The sequence below is a fragment of the Austrofundulus limnaeus genome, unplaced genomic scaffold, assembly GCF_001266775.1.
Source record: "Austrofundulus limnaeus strain Quisiro unplaced genomic scaffold, Austrofundulus_limnaeus-1.0 Scaffold267, whole genome shotgun sequence".
Classification (NCBI taxonomy): domain Eukaryota; kingdom Metazoa; phylum Chordata; class Actinopteri; order Cyprinodontiformes; family Rivulidae; genus Austrofundulus; species Austrofundulus limnaeus.
The window spans coordinates 92031-109311 of record NW_013952669.1 but is presented as its reverse complement, the minus strand read 5'-3'; the positions used below and the strand labels follow the sequence as shown (position 1 = coordinate 109311).

The following is a 17281-nucleotide window of genomic DNA, read 5'->3' as shown; positions in this document are numbered from 1 at the left end:
AAGGGGCAGGCTTGCTTTTGAATTACTGAGAGAGTTCAGCTGGTGTCTTGGCTTTCCATGCCTTTTTACACCTCCCTTTCTTCCCTGTGTCATCCCACATTATTACAAATAACTTCATTTCTGGACATTTATGGTTTGATTTCTTTGTATGTATGGATCACTTGGGTTGTTACCAACATCTGGTGAAAATTTCATGTCACTAGCACCTCTAGTAATATATTTACTGAGAAAAATGGTGACGTGTTCAATACTTATTTTACCCGCTGTATGTGCATATACACACACACACACACACACACACACACACACACACACACACTTTTTACAAAAAGCAATTGTGTTCAATCTCCCATACACTTCAGGTATGACAAAAACTGTTATTGTATAAAGGAAGATGCACTGCTGTATGAGTTGATTTAAAGTTTACCAAAATGCTTTTCTCATTGTGATTTAGGTCAAGATCTGGTTCCAAAACCGCCGCATGAAGTGGAGAAACCGCAAGGAGAAGGAGGTTCATAGCATTCGCTCCCCGATGAACGAGCTCATGGCCAGAGGTCTGGAGGAGGAACAGCCGCCACACGACGACACAAATGCTACAGCAGAGAGATCACTGGCACAGAGTACCACCAGGGACACAAAGCCATAATGAGCTGATATGAACCAAGAGACATTCTGCAAAATTGTCATCAAAGACTTTAGTTCTGGAAATGATGGAATAAATACATGGCACAGACTAACACTGAAAATATACTAGAGTCTTTTAATTCATTGGTGAGTTATTTTATTGGGTTACTCACTTCAGTAAGCAACCTCATGGTCGTGCATTGCCAAGACTTTCCAAGAAAGATTTTGAATTAAAATTATAGTCACTTAAAGGTCAAATATGAGTCACTTCTTTACTATTTGCATGTTACGTTTTTGTACATAGTACAATCTAGTAAGCTTTACACTAATACTATTATCTTCGAAGTTTTTCCAGTTATTTTCAAAAGTCATAAGTATTTTACTCAATAAAGTGTTTTGCTTATTCTTGTTGTTAATCTTTACTATCTTAGCCATTGTTGCCACTCCATCCTGCGGCTTGGGCATCATATCGGTGTGACGTTATGGTCCAAATCATAATTCTAAGATGTGTCCTAGCTTATTTGTGACAGCTGATTAGTGTAAGTTCCTTGTAGTCTAAGTATGACCTTTGTCATTTCCTCTTACCATACTTAAGAAAATACTTGAACACTTAAAAGTAGAACTTCATGATGTGCACTGTGAAGTAAAATTACTTGTGTGTGCAAAGCCATAGCCATGTTTGAAACATCAATGAACTCGACTTCGACTCTGTTCATTCCTTTTGTCATACGATGCATATTTGTATTCCTAAAATACATATTACTCTTGTTCATTTGAAACAACAGATACTATATATGATAAACATTTGTTGATAAAAACACACAAAGCACAGCAATATCCCTGTTTGGAGAAGAATAAGACGAGTCAAACGTGAGTGATTGATAAAGGAATGTCTGACTAAGGCTGTTAGCTGGTGATGGATGACCTGTCAAGCAGGAAAAGGAAGCCATGAATTCAGAATCAGATCACCCAAAATACCATGAAATCTTGAAGACTGATGCATGAATTTGTTCAAGAGATCTGTTAGAGAAGGATTGTGGAATGGTCTGATCGTGATAGGCAGGCTGGAACAGAACCAATGCAAGTGCCTCAGGGTATAGACAGCTAACTGAAGTCATCATTTTACCACAAAACTTAACGTTTTGTTTGAGTGCCTATACATTTCTTCCTTTGTTCTGTGGAGAAAAAGACAAAGTTTTGCATGTACAATTATAATGCATTTTTTTTTAGTGTTTAGTAGTAACCGAGAACACACAAAACTAACACTGAACTGAATTTTCTAGAGTATGGGGACCAAAACATATATCCCTTAACCTTACGTATTCTCAAAAAACATAGAATTTGACTTGTTTCTTTATGTCAGTTAAGTGACTCTTCATTGGACCAGTGGCTCATTTTAATATTAAATTTTGCTAAGCAGTCTTTCACTTTTTTAGTCTAATCACTCATGTAAAACGTTCTTGGGTTGAAAGAAATACATAAATTTAACTTTTTTTAAAAAACGTTGACATTTGGTTTTCAGTTAGAAATGCATTTGACAAACTAAACTAAAAGTAGATGGTCAAATTTACACCAAACATATTTAAGAATCAGTCAAATGAATCGTTAACAGAAAATAACAAAACAAAAAGCATGACATTGTACTGAACCTTTTGTCTGATAAAAAAAAATTAAACAAGGTTTTAACTAAATTAAACAAAATCTTGCACATTTTCCTTGTGCTTGTGTGGGTTTTTCCCTGGGTATTCTGGTTTCCTCCACAATTTAAAACATGCATAACCTAAGCTTTGCAATAGGAGCTGCGATCTCAGTGGGATTTGCCTGGTTAAATAAAAGGCACATTTTTAAAATCCCTTCTTTCTCACTCATGTATTTAGTGCTTAATAGATTTATAATTTTCAAATACTCATTTTAAAATTAGAAAAAGCTCATTGTCTGTAAATGAAACTCTGTGAAACAAAATGGTAAAACCAAAATCATGAACATGCTCCTTGTTCAACTTGAGATCTGTTGTCCTGAAAACCAGGCTCTTCATATGGAAATTAGATCATTTATCTTCTCATTAACGCCACTTTGTGAAGACCATCTGCTGCAAATAGTCATGAGTCATTCAGAACCGTTCGTATGCGGAGTCACTTCAATGCATGCCTTTGCTTTTTGCTGTGAAGACATTTTTAATGTGAATTACAGAGAAACTGTGCATGATACATCTAGGATGAAAGTGAAAAATCTTACACTTCACAAAGCAAGTTTTATTTCTTTTTCACCAATATTTAATGTCGTTTTTATAGACTACGTTACACAAAAATGTCAAACATATATTTACTTTGATTTATTTACAGTTTTGAGTACAAGACATGCCAGGAGTAAAAAAAAAGATCATTTTGACAGGCACTTTAAATTCTGACAATTGTTTTTCAACACCTGTGGTGCTTCCACTTGCGAGTGGCCAAGGCAATGCCTGCATCCTTTTTGTGCCAGGGAAAAAGATGAGTTAGAGCGACAGCGCCGTTAGGCAGCACAGAGCCTGTCAGCACGTACAGCTGGGAGCGTCCTGGACGCACTAAAGCACTGGCACATCGGAGGTTGATGAGGAGCCACTCCTGCAGCAGATGCTGGGTGTCGTAAGGCAATAGTGGGCCCTGACGGATGAACTCAACTCGACCCTCCACCTGAAACTCCGGCTCTCCTGTGGAGCGACGAAGACGGTGGAGTTTGGCAGTCACAGCTGTGGAGAGAACAGGATGATGAGTGAAAACCTGAAAGTTGTGTATAAAACTGTAAAATCTGAAACGTTTAGAGTGCTCTGCGAGAATATTAAAACATACCAAAGTCATAGTGGCAAAAGGCACTTAGGACTGTTTTCACTGCTGGAGATGCTTCTACAAAGGGGCAGTTTTGGCAAACCGGTTTAGGTATATCTGTGATTAAAAGGAAGGAAATATATAAAAATATATATAAAAAAAGGATTTTCATAAACACAAAAAGACCATTAAGTTTAAAACACAATTACAAAACTATTAAACCAGCATTTTAGCAATTGTGGTCACTACCTTTGAAAAAGTGGTTGAATTTTCCATGGGGACTTAGACATATATCTTCATCAGTTGGGAAGCGGTCACAGTCAAAAGCCTCAGGCCACAGGTGACCCTGGCAAGCCAGCACTGGGGCACAACTGTCTCTCACTGCCACACACAGGCTGCGGCAAGGCTGGATAAAACTGATGGGTAAATGTGAACAAAGTTAATTCACTGCTTTATTTAGATAGTCAAATTAGAAACTTAAACTATCGTACTTACGTGTCAAGGCAGACAGGTGCAATGATTGAGCAGAGGAAGGTCTGCGCTTGAGGGTGGCAGCCTGTTTGCAACAAGGACCTCCAGTCCTCTGAATGGGGAACCACCTCTCCTAGGTTACTGTGACCTAAAAAGTTCGGCAGCCGCATCTCAGAGTAACCAACGTCTTTGCAGATTCTCATCTGGTTCGGGATGGTGACGCAACGAGTGGACTGACTCATGTCGAATGCCAAGGATGAGGATGTCACAGTGACGAGAACCACAGCGAAGAACACAGCCATGTTGACAAAGTTACTAAAGTCTCAACAGCGCATAAGGTGAATGAAAGAACTTCCACTGCAGCCGTGTGTCTCTTGATGTTCTGTGGAGACTTTGCTGTTTATTCAGGTTTCCTTATATACAGCAAGGTGAGCCCCCCATCAGTCTGCCAGTCTGTTATCAACTACCTATCAAAAGACTTAGAGACGATGTGTTTGGAGACAACAGCTTGTTTTGTGATCTCTGCAGACAGAGAGAGGGAGCAGTAAGCTGATAGTGGGTGTGTGAGCAGGAGGGGGGTTATGGGCAATCACACTCCAGATTCAATGAGTGAAAACCAGCAACACAAATCTGCTGCATTTGCTTGTGAAAATTAAAAACGATTCACAAAACCAACTAAACTAAAATAATAATTATCACATTGTTTAATTTGTATCAGAGACATTTCTCTGGGTGGAAGAAAACAGTGAGCACCTTAAGGACTGGATTGGCAGAACAGTCTATTTAAATATCCTACCTCGTTTACTAATCTGCTTGATAGAAGAGAATACTTTTCTGTAATACTATTGACTGTCATATCAGGGTCACATATAAAGCTCTAGAAAACACTTGTATCCATGCAAACAGATCATATAAAGCACTTCAAACGTGTATAATATTGCAAATTTATTATACATGCAATGCATGAATAAAGTCTACATTATTCAGAGTAGCTAGTGCTTTTTTTGTTAAATAACAGCAAAATGCTTTGTTGTTAGATTTATACAGTGCAGTTCAAACATCTCTTTCATCCATTCTGTTTCAAGTATTTAGATTTCCTAACCCAACAACCTTACATTAGAACATATTTGTTTGAATGCTGTCTGTCTCCAGATTTAGATGGTAATCTACGACTGATCCCTCTGGGTCTTTTGCCTCTTGGATTAGAGAGGTCTCTGACTTCACTAAATCAGTCAAACTAAGGCCATCCCTGATTGGCCCTCACCTTATTTATGTGGCCCTGAAAAACAATGAATATGTAACCAGCCAGAGCTAAGAGACATTTTACAACATGCTCCATCTGATGAGTGGAGGCTGCTTTCAGATTGGTGTTTAGATGGCTTCAACCCATAAGGTGACTAACTGGGCAATTAAGTGTCCCAGACCAATTTGGAAGAACAATGCGTCCACACATTTAACAAGCTTGCTTTGCCAGGGGCCCAGCAGGGGTTTGTTGTTGTGGCTAATGGTAGCCATGTAGACAGTATGTCTGTCTTGATAATGGACGGCCTGCCCTAATGTCAGTGAATGAGAAGGTGACAGATGGGCGAGGTAAACGGTTAAACCCTGGACTGTCAAAAAAGGGCCAAAAACCATCCTATATCACAAGAAATATCTGGATCTTACAGTAAACAAATCTAAACTTCTTTAAAAACAGCACAATGGCTCAGATTCCTCACAGCAAGAAGGTCCTGGATCCAATCCCTGGTTGGAACAAGAGGTCTTTCTGTGTGGAATTTGCATATTCTCATGTTTATGTGGATTTTTTATGGTTTCCTCCCACAAAAAAAAAAAAAAAAAAACTTGCATGCTTAGGCTGCCTTCGAGCCCAGGCCTCCCTTGCATTAAACAATTTGTGATATTAATGGGATTTCCCTTGGTAAATAAAGGTTAAATAAATAAAATCGAACATACTGTATGTCCTCAGGACTCAACTAAACTTGTGCATGCCGTCTCAAGATCTGGACAGTTTGAACACTAATAACTGGTTTTATGTCAATCGTTTGATTTTTTTTTTTCCTGTGTGGCAGAGTAGATTATCTTTCTGAATGAGGCCACTGCTGTATCATTTCCATGAAGATCATTTACTTGGCAGCAAGGTTCAGACAGCGCAATAAGCAACAAATTACAATACAAAATGTTCTGACATGTCCTGACAAACTTCTCGAGGAGTAATAACTTTTCACTTAGTACTGCTGCTTCAGGATACCCTTTGCTCTACAGTAGAACAGGTGAGCTTTTGCTGCCTTTGTTTTTCAGTGGGAATGGTGTTTAAAACATGTTAATAAAAGTCTTATGCTAAACAAACATAATAAGTGTTAAAATTAAATGTTTTTTTTTTTGTTTCTATATTCTGATTTTAGCTGCTGAACTATTCAAGACACCAAAAGTTTTCAACAGATTTTAGATGCAGGTGTGAAGTCTAGCTTGTCATACAACAGGACAAAAATAAAGGCAGCAGGATGGATCAGTGGTTTGCACTGATACCTCACAGCAAGAAGGTCCTGGTTCAATCTGTGATCTCAATGGGATTTACAGGGTTAAATAATGGAAAATAACATTTAAAAAAAAGGGAATGTTTGCAATGGTTGAAATTTGAAAAATGGACATTCTTTCATTTCATCCTGGAAAATACCATGCTCAAAATTTCGATAAAAATTGTTGAATGTGACCGCCATTTTCAAAACTGTATGTTTGTTCCCAGAAATTCAACTTCCTCAGTACCTTTTCTGGTTTTTAATCAACTAAGGATAAACTGAGACTGATAAAATCCCCCTATACATTGTTACTTTAAAATCCTGACATTTTGTCCTTTCATCTATAAGCACCACCATCTTTAAAACAAAACTAATTTAAAAAAACTTATTTTGTAATCAATTAGCTTAAATCACACAGAGCTGACTCCAACATTTTACAAGATCATATTAGATCAGGTCTTTGCTTCAATGACCAGATGGAAAAGATAAAACCTAATGTCTTTCGCTTGAGCGTAAAATCATTTGAATATCAAAACAATGTTTAGTGTTGTTGCTAAGATGCAGTCTGCAGTAGCAGATTGGGATGGCACAATAAGCACCTGAGACAGCACATCAAAGACAAGCATTTGTTTGAAAAGAGAGGGAGGAGGACTGGCTGTCTGATTGGGCTCCCTCACAGCATAAACTTAAAAGCTGTCTCCTCTTGTCCATAAGAGACTATTAACTTAAAACACTGAAGCCTTCCCTTTTATTCCTGACCCCACACTCCCTTCTCAGTCCTGCTGGGCTCCAGGATGACTGACAGCCACTGCACAGACTGCCAATAGCACTCAGTTGTCACATCCAGTCTCTGAGCCTTTTTAAGAGCAGACGCTGCCATGCTGATGTGAGCAGACGACTTGATATCTGCAGACATCTGTGAAAGCTAATGCTCCCAACTTAAGCTCAATTTTGTATCGGATCCATTTTGTGTTGCTCATAAGAGATGAAATGAGATCCCCTCCACATTGAACATAGCAAGACTAATCTAATCGTAATAGTCAGGCAAATAAAAAAACAAAAACAAAGGAATACACAAGCAAAATCTTTATTTCTAACTCTAATAGAACAAATTTGGCCTCCAACGGAAAAAAAAATGAACAAAATATACAGATAATTTGAAAGCAGTAGAGATTAGACATAAATGTAAAAACAAAACAAAAACATTGTTGAAGTAGACCATTAATGATGCCATCTCGCTTCACCTTTACTCTGCAGCTCTGTGGAAACAAACTTGTTACTCTCACATGTTTTGCTGTAATTCAGCTTTATTCATTCAATTGATTGAATTTGACTGGAAAGTGACTGAAGAATGTCTTACATTAAAAACCCTTATCTGTACAGCCTGAATCACAAATAGAGAATATTATATAAGTCTATGACACAAACCTCTGAGTGTCCCTCAGGAAGAGCGGGGCATCACAACCCAGATACACCCCATTATTGTAACAGTACTGCAGTAGAGCCCTGAAGCACGGATCCTGGAAACAAAGGGCAACATTCAGACAATTTTAAAACGATGGGTAACTTGTATTAATTAGGAGTAAAAATACATATTTAAAAGCGAGACTAAAAGGGTATTTTCATCCTCCACTCACCCGAATGAGAATGTGGGGGTTTCCAATAATCAGGAGCAGAGCTTTAGAGCGAGTGATGGCCACGTTAAAGCGCTTTTGGTTAGCCAAAAACCCCATTGAACTCTGCAAATCAGCACTTTCCATGGACTCATTAGAACGCACCTAAATTATAAAACAGATCAATGCTATCAATTGCCACAAGAATTAAGTAGGATGGGGCTAAACTGTAACTATTATTTTTACTTTACTGATTTAGTGATTTATTAGAAATTAGAGCAGCAACTAACGATTATTTTAATTATCGATTAATCTGTTGATTATTTTTTGATTAATTGGCCAAATCATTAAAACACTTAATTACATGAATATGAGTAGATATAAATTAATTTCATTCCTGTATAAATTAGGGATGCAAGTTATTAATTAATCTGAAGTTGATTTATTTTATTGACTATTAATTGATAAGCAGCCATTTTCTTAAAAACTGGAGTTTTCTCTTGAATCAAGAGGGTCTTTCATGACATGAAGGATTGTTTTATAATCTCCTGAATTAAAAAAACAGAAGCACATCATAAATATTTTAACTATTTATTTTGCCAGTTGTCTTACAATACCGAATGAAAAAACATGCATTTCTCATGCATGAAACATAACAGAAATTTAACAGGTTGCTGAATGAAGAAAATAGATTAAAAGAATAAAATCATTTTTAGATGTAAAACTATTATTAATTTATTATAATTAGAATTTATCTACATTTAACATTTATAATTTTTTTCTAATTCTTTACTTTTTGCTTCCTTGTTGTTGGTTCTTTCTGACTAAAATACTAAAATATTGTTCAACCCAATAAGCGGTTCTGAAACAGCCCCACCCCCACTCTCCTACTGAGGTAGACCTGCTGCTCGATCGTGTCTATTTTTTCTTCCTTTGTCCTGAACCTTTTTGCTGATCAACAAATAACTTTGAGCCTCAGTCAGAAAAAACTGGAGGGTTTTTATACTTTTGGCCTGAGAGGAGGAAACAAACGGTGGATTTAGGTGCCCCCCTCCCTGCACGCGTTTCCTCATTGTGACACGGCTCGCATCAAATCAGACCGTCTTAAAAGAATAAAATGTAGCATTTATTTTTTTATCATAACTTCAGATCTACTTGGCCTAAAAGCACAATTTAAAAACTGGTTTAAATTCTGAAGTCTCTACTTTAACTTGAGTCTCAGAGAGGGCAGATCTTTACAGGTACAGTTTTTTTTTCTTCCCAAACTTTATTTGGGTCAGCCAGCACTGACAACACTCTGCGGGTGATGTAAATGGCTCCGTGACATGGCGACAGACGTTTAAATCACGCAACACAACGAATCGATAATGAAATTTCTTGCCAACGCTTTTAATAATCGATTTTTATCGATTTGTTGTTGCAGCCCTATTGTAAATACTGTTCAAAATGTGGATTTTAGTTAACAGAATTAGGACAAACACTGAGGACTGACATAAAAAGGACAAGGTCTGCACATTCATAAAGCCTCCCCGTCTGTGACCTACTCACCGGTGTTGAGCGTTAAATGAAAAACTACAATTTCTTCATCACAACCAATTATATCTAGACATCTATAGGCTTTAAAGTTGAAATAAATACAAGATCTGTCTTTTATAGATGGTTTAAAGCAAACTTTACAGACTCAGACGTTTATTTCGGCTGCTGATGAGTGTTGCCAATACACACATATGGAAAACAAGAGCTAAAGTTGTTCTGGAACATAAACAAATCCCTAGTGACTGTTTTTAAGAACTTTGTAACATCTCAGGACGAGGAAAACAATGGACCTAAGATGTAAATTATCATTGCCTTAGGACTGTTTAAACATTTAGTTTTTCTCTTTTATAGTTATACATGTTAAGGTTTTGTGGTTTTAAATGTCACTTTGGGTGTCTTGGTTCTTCAGTGGTTTTTCAGGGGTTTCTCTTGTCTGTTTCTTCATGAATTTTAATTGTTTTGTATGTTAAAATGTCTTTGAATATTGAATAAAGCATTTATAAAAATATAAAGAAAAAAACTTGATCCCAGCTCTCTGGCTTAATCTTTAAAAATAGAAAACACCACATCGGTTTTTAACTCCACAGGTGTTGTCCCAGTCTTCCATGCAACATTGAAGAGCTAACGACAAAATCAAAGTCTAAACCATAATGTGAACAAACAGAAAAAACACCACACATCTGATGAACTTAGTAAAATATAACTAACTAAACTTGTGATAATAAAACTAGAATTTCTGCAGTTTTGTGCTTTTTTTTACGTTGGAAATCAGACACCTGTGGTAACTAAATCTAGCAAAGAAAGCATCTAATAGTTACATTAACAAACTGTACTCTAAACTACTGAAGAAACACTGTTTTCAGCTTCTCAAGTTACACAAGTGCCAACAAGTTAAGTAAAATCTGTTTGTGTGTATTTTTAAATCACACACTCTGGCATAAAACCTTCATAAAAACAGACCCGTAACTTATTGTTCAGCACTTTTATCACCCAAAGTATGTTTTAACCTACCGTTGACATGATGATGACGAGAAACTCTTGTCCCTGGAACTCCTCCACTGAGCCCACTTTGATTTCAGACAAACCCACTTTACACAGCAGCATTCGGATTTTCTCACACTAGATAATAAGACAACAGGAAAACTTTAAAACCCCTAAATTTAAAATGCTGTTAGTCTACCTTAAAAGGACAATATCATGTAAAATAAACTTAAATCATGTTATATTTTCCTCTCATCAAAAACATGCCCAGAGTCTGTCTTTGACTCATTCATGCATGTTTGAGAAATCCTGTCCTGTCCTGAGGCAGCCAAGCAGGGGAGCAAAAACAACAGGTTAGGACTAGAACCACCTTTTAGGACCAGCTCCTCCTCTGGGCTGTGTCTCCAACCCGAGCTTCCTCATCACAGAGCACGCCTCTCCCATGACTCCTGCAGGCTATCAGCAGCAACAACTAGCAAACACTTGGTGAAACTGAACGTCTGCTGAGCTCCTAATACTTCTCAGTCCAGTTCTTTTCAGATTACAAAATGAGTAAATGTATTTTCAGATGCCAAACATTGTCTCTGCAATTGCTCCATCTCTTCAGAAAATGTACTTTCCAGTATCGTGAGTTGCCATTTTCCAAAACTGATATTGTATAATGGTGCTGCTTTATTATTATTATTATTACAACAAAATACAAATCTCTTAAGACCGGTTGTAAATGGCGTGAAGCTGTTGTGATGATGTGCTGAAATGGGCGTGACAGAAGAAGTAGGAGGTTCTTAAAGAGACTGAAGGTTTGTTCATACTTCATGCAAGACATGCGGCTGCAGCCCAGCGATGACGTAATTGCGTTTGTGTCACCGACTGCATTGAGTGTTTATACTTGGAAAAGACATGGGGGAGACATTATAGTAATCCCTCCCTCTGCCCTCCCACCACATACGTCAAGCAACACAAGCGTGATTTTATATTTAAGCTTCTGTAATAAATCACTTAATTTTCTCTAAAAAGTAGGCTAGCGAGGGTGTTTTATTACCACGATTTGTGAGTCTGTTGTGTCGGATGTTGTCATGTTTGTTGTCGTCCCCCCGGTGTTAATGTATGTCCAGCAAAAAATTTTAAAAAGGGGTAAAAAAGAAATAACGAGGAACTGGATTGGTCCCGCCAGGATCACCGCTCCAGACCTGCTTTCTCTGTTTGGTCTTTGCAAACCGGTCACGGAGAGTCCGCCACCGTTTGCGGCAGACAGCCTCCTCTGTTTGCAACATTTCTGCAATCTCCCTCCATGAATTTTTTGCAATTTTTGGCATTACTTGTACTCCGCAGTAGAGAAGTCATACAGATGTTTGTATCTCCGGTCCGCCTCGGCCGGTTTCTCTTCGTAACTACCCATGTTTACAAACAAAAACCGGCCTCTGGAAGCGAATACCGGGTAGCGGAGTGATACACCAAACAAAAGCGCCCACAAACTTTGAACCAATCACACGCGCAGAGCCACAACCTCTATAAACTAGTATAAACCAGCCTTAAGGCCATAAGGCCAATTTCAATGAGTTTAGAAATGGATATGATGCGAAGTCAATTTTATTTTTAATTTATAGGTAAACAGCTTTTTCATAACTGAGGGTGACATAGTTACTTTATTATGGTATAGAATTGAACTATATGTCTGAGAAACACATAATAGTGGCCCTTTAAAAGAAACAACCAGTCCTACTTGTTTTCTGTAGGGAGCGATGATGCCGATGTCAGAGGTGTTAACAGGATTGGAGAGCTTCTTTGCCAGCTGGCAGCAGTAGAGCATGACCTGCACAGCCTCTGCTGGATTAAACCATGATGGGTTGTTGCCTTCCCTCATTTCTGTACCCTGAGGGAAGAGTTACAAAATGAACTATGAGCCATCTATCCCAAGCAACAAGGTATGACAGGGTATCAGGGTAACGCCTTACAGCTGTATTTAATTAATGAGGAGCTTTAAGTAGTTGAGTACTTTGTTTCTGAAACCAAACAGGTCATAAAACCTGCTAGTTCACAGGCATGTTCCTAGAAAATCATCATTACCCTGACTCCGTGAAAAATGAGCGGGAAGCCTTTTCTGGGAAGGCTTTTCCACTGGCAGAGGGACTCCACAACATCCCGTGGAGCTTTAAAGCACAACTCTCCCTGGTAGAACAGCTTGGAGGGCAGAGCGAGCAGAGCCTCATGACAGCGATAGTTGAAGATTAGCTTAGTCACCTGTTGCAAAATTAAAAATAAAAATAAAAACATTCATACAAACACTCGAATGTAAGATAAAATGTCAACATATTACATAAACTTTTGTATTCAGTGCACCAACCAGTTTTGGGTTGTAGCCCCAGTCTTTTTTGCTGTACAGCGGGTTGGACATCAGCCTCTCTATCAAAGACACCCCGAGACCAAAAGCAGAGGCCAGCTTAGACTTCACTACTGGACCCAACTGGCAGGGGTCTCCAGCCAGCACTATCTAAGCAGGGCAAACATAAAACAGTAAAATTCTCAAAAGCAAATCTATGGCAAGTTAGCATTCATTCACTAATTATAGTATACTGATTTTGAAATATTTTACCAGTTTGACAAAACAAGTCAACATAAAAATCTATTTGGGGTGATTTGATTGAGCAGAAATAATAATAATAATAAATTTAGGATAAATTGTGATCCCCTGATAAACAACTGGTACTATACCACGAGCAGGTACTTTAGTGCTGACCTGTCCATCTTTTTCAGACACGAAGCTGATGGGAATCAGAGACTCTGGCTCTGTGGCTTGACCAGCTTCATCCAGAAACACATGAGTAAAATGTCCCACTCTAAAGAAAAGAAAAAAAAAACTATTTGCAAATAGTGAATTGTTAAGTGGGAAATACAAACAGCTAAAGCCCTTCTGCAACCCAGGCCTTACTGGATTCCAATACTATGAAACATGCCAGCACTGGAACAGGTGCTGACCACAATCCTGTGGAAAGCAGCTTGGCGGATGTCTTCTCCAGCCTTCGAGTAAGGTTGCAGCACTTCTGGAATAGACTAAGGAAGAACAAGTATGTTGATCTGTTATTGATTCAAGATAAAAAGGTCAAAATACTGAAACAAATGCACATTAAGACATACGGCATCATGAATACCACCTGTCATACTTATTCATATGTGTAACATTTGAACTAAAATGTTCAGTACTTCGTTTCCCCTGCAGGATGCATTGACTCGAGCCAGGCTTGTGGCATGCAGGAAGCCGCTATAATGGAGACGTATGCAGATGAGGTCAGCAGCACTGTTGGATGGAGTGCATACAAGTACCCGACTGCTGGGCAGAAAGTGGTACACCTGAGGGTGGAGGGAATTGAAATATTACAGAAGTAGAGGAAAACATTATGATTATACTGTACTTAAGTCAAAGTAACAAAAGTAGGTTTCTCCATAAGGCTCAGTTTTCCTTGGTAGACATTCAATTCAAAATCAGGAAGTGGTTGGAAAACTCCAGACTATTAGGACACAACACATGATCATTCCATGGAGTAATATAATACAGCTAGAGTGTGTTTTGGTCACAAGGAGTTGTGATTTACTGTAGCAACGTTGAATATTAAGACTAGGCAAGTGTCTGAATTTGGATTAGTGTACATACTGGCAAAATCGCAAACATTAAGGGCTAATTATGTAAAAATTGTAAAAACCATTAAGAATAACAAAAAAATGTATATATACTTGAGTGTATATAAGCTATCTCAAACACAGTTTAGTGTTTTATGTAGAGGGTCAAAGATATGGAGCAGTCTTCCAGGATCTCTCATGGAAGTTTCCAAAGAGATTTTTAAGCGAAGAATCAGATTGTTACTCTTAAGTTGTTCTGGTTTCCCTTATGGCTTTGATTATTGAAAGTAATTTTTTTCTTATTTTTTTGCTGTTTATATAGTGTTTTATTTTTTGTAATGTTTGGATTCTTTTAAATTTATGTAATTTTTGTTATTTCTTTTTCGGAGATTGCCGCTTAAGCCCCTTGAGGGTTTTTTGGATATTCTCCTTCACATCTGCTTTTTTGTAACATAATTATGACACTTCTATTCTTTTTTGTTTTATTTTATTCTTCTCTTTTATGAATTTTTTATTGTGAAATAAATTAATTTAAAAAAATATCTAATGTCTTAAAATGCCAGAAAGCTGAGCAAGTTATGGATGTACAAACAGAAGAGAAACAGAAAAACATCTCATTTCACAAGCAAGCAAATTTTATCTTATTTACCTCAACCTGAATGTGATTCAACCAGAATTGAAGCTAACAGTTTAAAATTAGCTTATGAAGCTGACATAATCCCTGTTAATTATTGATTTGGCAAGCAGATATTAGCTTCTGTAGCACATATTGGTGGGGCTCCCTCTACTCATATTGAACTATGGATCATTCATTAAAAGACATTCATTCTAAATAACCAGGTACTTTCAGACAATCAAAACATGTATGTACACACCTGCAGTATGGCCTCAATAAGGGTGATAGTCTTTCCAGTTCCTGGAGGCCCAAAGAGCACATAAGGTAAAGGTCGACATTCTCCTGCCAGGATATTCTTCACTGCCTCTTTCTGACAGGAGTTAAGATCCAGGTTGAAGAACTGTCCTTTGCTGGGGATGGGTTTAGATGCCAGTTTTCCATCTAGAAAAGTAAAAAGTTGACAGTTGTTACAAATATTCTTATCTGATAAAATTCTGGGGAACACTTGAAAAAAATACCTGTGACTTTTGTTTGTGTGGCCTTTGACTCGGTGTCAATGGAAGCACTCGACACTCGCTCATCTTCAGTCGCTGGACTCTGGTTCACAAATATGTTTGCATAGATTTAAATCTAAATGTGTTAAGCTTATGCATTGCTAGTTTCAATTTGGCAGATCGTCTTCCTTTCTTTGCTTTATCTACCTCATCTTTCCATTTTACAGTCCACTGAGGGGTCTGAAGTGTCACTCTGGAGGGAAAGAAAACTACAACACAAAAAGGACACCAATGAGATCTGTAGTCCAACTGATCCATGTTTAAATGATTATTATATATATTTAATATTTATAAAGTATCAATATGTCCTATTTGGTACAACATAAATGAACAATTTGCTGAAAGTCTTTGTGGCCCTGCATCTACAATTACTACTATTTTTAATCATCACATGCTTTTAAACAGCAGTGGTTAATGCAACCATGTGAGCTTGATAGTTTGTATTGTTAGTAAAATATTTGCATATCATTGTTTATTCATGGAGGGACAAGAGTCAATATATTGTACATTAAAACATTTATAGCCAGGATCAGCGATATTCAGCTGGCGGCTCAAAGGCCACATATGGCTCACAGGTGAATTCAGTCCAGCCGGCCAATGACTTCTTTAAGAATTAATTCAAAATAAACTATTTTTAAGACTTGCTATATATAAAAATAGATTTTAAATAAGTTTTAAATTCATGATTTAATGCAGCCAAATGAGGAGGTCAAAAGCAATTATGCACATTATTTTCAAGATTTGACAAGAAGGGTTTAAACTCTTATAAACTAAAATCAACTCATCTTGAAATATTCTTACTCTAGAAGGAAAGACTTTGGTAAGACCTTTAATTACATCTTTCTAATGAATGTCAAATTATTCTAATAAACAGGTAAACAGGAAAGCAACAAAATATGAAGCTTTTCTTTATAAGCACTGATATTCTTCCCTCAAAAGTTTTAATACAAAAAGCACCCCCTTGTGGACATTTTACGACAGCATAATTCTCTTTTAAAAGGGATTTTTAAAATGAAAACTGTTTTGCTATACAAAGTCAGTTTTACTGTAATTTAACCACGTAATGAATTACACAATTATTAAAAACTGCTGCTGTAGGAGAGTTGTCTCAATTTATTACTGTTCATTACTTACAGTAAAACTTTTTTTAATATGTTAAACATAAAATATTAAATATATAAATATATTAAAAACATACTTTCTTCAAAGTGTTTGGACTGTTCCAGTGCATTGTGGCATCGCCTCACAGTCAACCTAATGAGGAAAGAAATAAAAACACTTTCAAGCTCTTTAGGACATTATAAAGACAGTCTTAAGCAAATAAATTAACTTTTTCCCTCACCTGTTGAAGGTGAACTCAACATCAAGTGGCTCACCAACATAGCTGTGCTGAAAGTCGGAATTTACCCTCAAACCCACGTCCTCGTCATTAATCTAAGTATCAGTAACAAAGAATAAGATTAAATCATATTCAAAAAGAATGTCTGAGAAGATGCTCCCAACGATAAACCCTCCATACCTCTGTAACACAACTAACGAACTCCAATATCACTCCATCACCGCGGGGTTTCTTTAGTATTACTCTGTCACCTTTAGAGAAAAGTTTGTCAAATTATGAACTTCAAAAAAAAAAAAACTTTTAAAAACATGAACTTGAAGGAAAGACATCTTGGGCCACTTTACCGATGTTAAGATTAGGTCTGCCTTCAGACAATCCGAGCACCTCGAGGTGCAAAGAGGCAGCTCCTTTCCTGAGAAGTGCTCCACTAATTGTGAGTTCTTTAACTTCCTTTTCTGCATGAAGCTCTTCAAGCCACAGAAGGGCTGAGAATCGTGACTGCATGTTGAACGGTGACAAGACCTGAAGAAATAAAACAATGTGGTGCTTTATTACCTTTACTACAATATTTCAACTTTCTTATATTCAAACATAAAATGTACAGAGCAGCTT

The 17281-nt window shown here is 37.4% G+C and overlaps 3 protein-coding genes across 3 annotated transcripts in view; 1 reads left to right on the top strand and 2 right to left on the bottom strand.

Moving 5' to 3' along the window:
* dbx2 (developing brain homeobox 2) overlaps positions 1–1029 on the top strand; it is a gene marked incomplete in the record, with an annotated part of 9224 nt that extends 8195 nt beyond the window's left edge. Inside the window, 1 exon segment of the mRNA XM_014020834.1 lies at positions 455–1029. Within this exon segment, the coding sequence (XP_013876288.1) occupies positions 455–646 (192 nt within the window).
* A 1749-nt stretch (positions 1030–2778) lies between these two features.
* szl (sizzled) lies at positions 2779–6121 on the bottom strand. Its single transcript, XM_014020817.1, has 4 exons — positions 3924–6121; positions 3678–3844; positions 3453–3545; positions 2779–3352 (listed from the first exon to the last, which is right to left on the bottom strand). The coding sequence occupies exons 1-4, from the start codon at positions 4199–4201 to the stop codon at positions 3042–3044; spliced, it is 849 nt and encodes a 282-aa protein (XP_013876271.1). The 5' UTR covers positions 4202–6121; the 3' UTR covers positions 2779–3041.
* Positions 6122–7486: 1365 nt separating this feature from the next.
* Positions 7487–17281, bottom strand: part of mov10l1 (Mov10 like RNA helicase 1) — an 18653-nt gene continuing 8858 nt past the window's right edge. The window contains exons 11-27 of the mRNA XM_014020816.1: positions 17014–17191; positions 16850–16920; positions 16673–16764; positions 16529–16584; positions 15478–15539; positions 15295–15373; positions 15036–15217; positions 13747–13893; positions 13475–13596; positions 13283–13382; positions 12890–13036; positions 12613–12786; positions 12269–12418; positions 10576–10683; positions 8053–8193; positions 7844–7935; positions 7487–7674 (exon numbers count right to left, since the gene is read on the bottom strand). Coding sequence (XP_013876270.1) covers positions 7662–7674; positions 7844–7935; positions 8053–8193; positions 10576–10683; positions 12269–12418; positions 12613–12786; positions 12890–13036; positions 13283–13382; positions 13475–13596; positions 13747–13893; positions 15036–15217; positions 15295–15373; positions 15478–15539; positions 16529–16584; positions 16673–16764; positions 16850–16920; positions 17014–17191 — 1914 coding nt within the window. The 3' untranslated portion in view covers positions 7487–7661. The remainder of the gene's footprint in view (positions 7675–7843; positions 7936–8052; positions 8194–10575; positions 10684–12268; positions 12419–12612; positions 12787–12889; positions 13037–13282; positions 13383–13474; positions 13597–13746; positions 13894–15035; positions 15218–15294; positions 15374–15477; positions 15540–16528; positions 16585–16672; positions 16765–16849; positions 16921–17013; positions 17192–17281) is intronic.

Excerpts from the sequence above, each read along its gene's own strand:
- szl (XM_014020817.1), bottom strand. The coding sequence starts at position 4,201 with ATGGCTGTGTTCTTCGCTGTGGTTCTCGTCACTGTGACATCCTCATCC. Across the intron at positions 3,845-3,923 it reads GCACCTGTCTGCCTTGACAC|TTTTATCCAGCCTTGCCGCA; the intron begins GTAAGTACGATA and ends TTTACCCATCAG. Across the intron at positions 3,353-3,452 it reads CTTTTGCCACTATGACTTTG|CTGTGACTGCCAAACTCCAC; the intron begins GTATGTTTTAAT and ends TTCTCTCCACAG.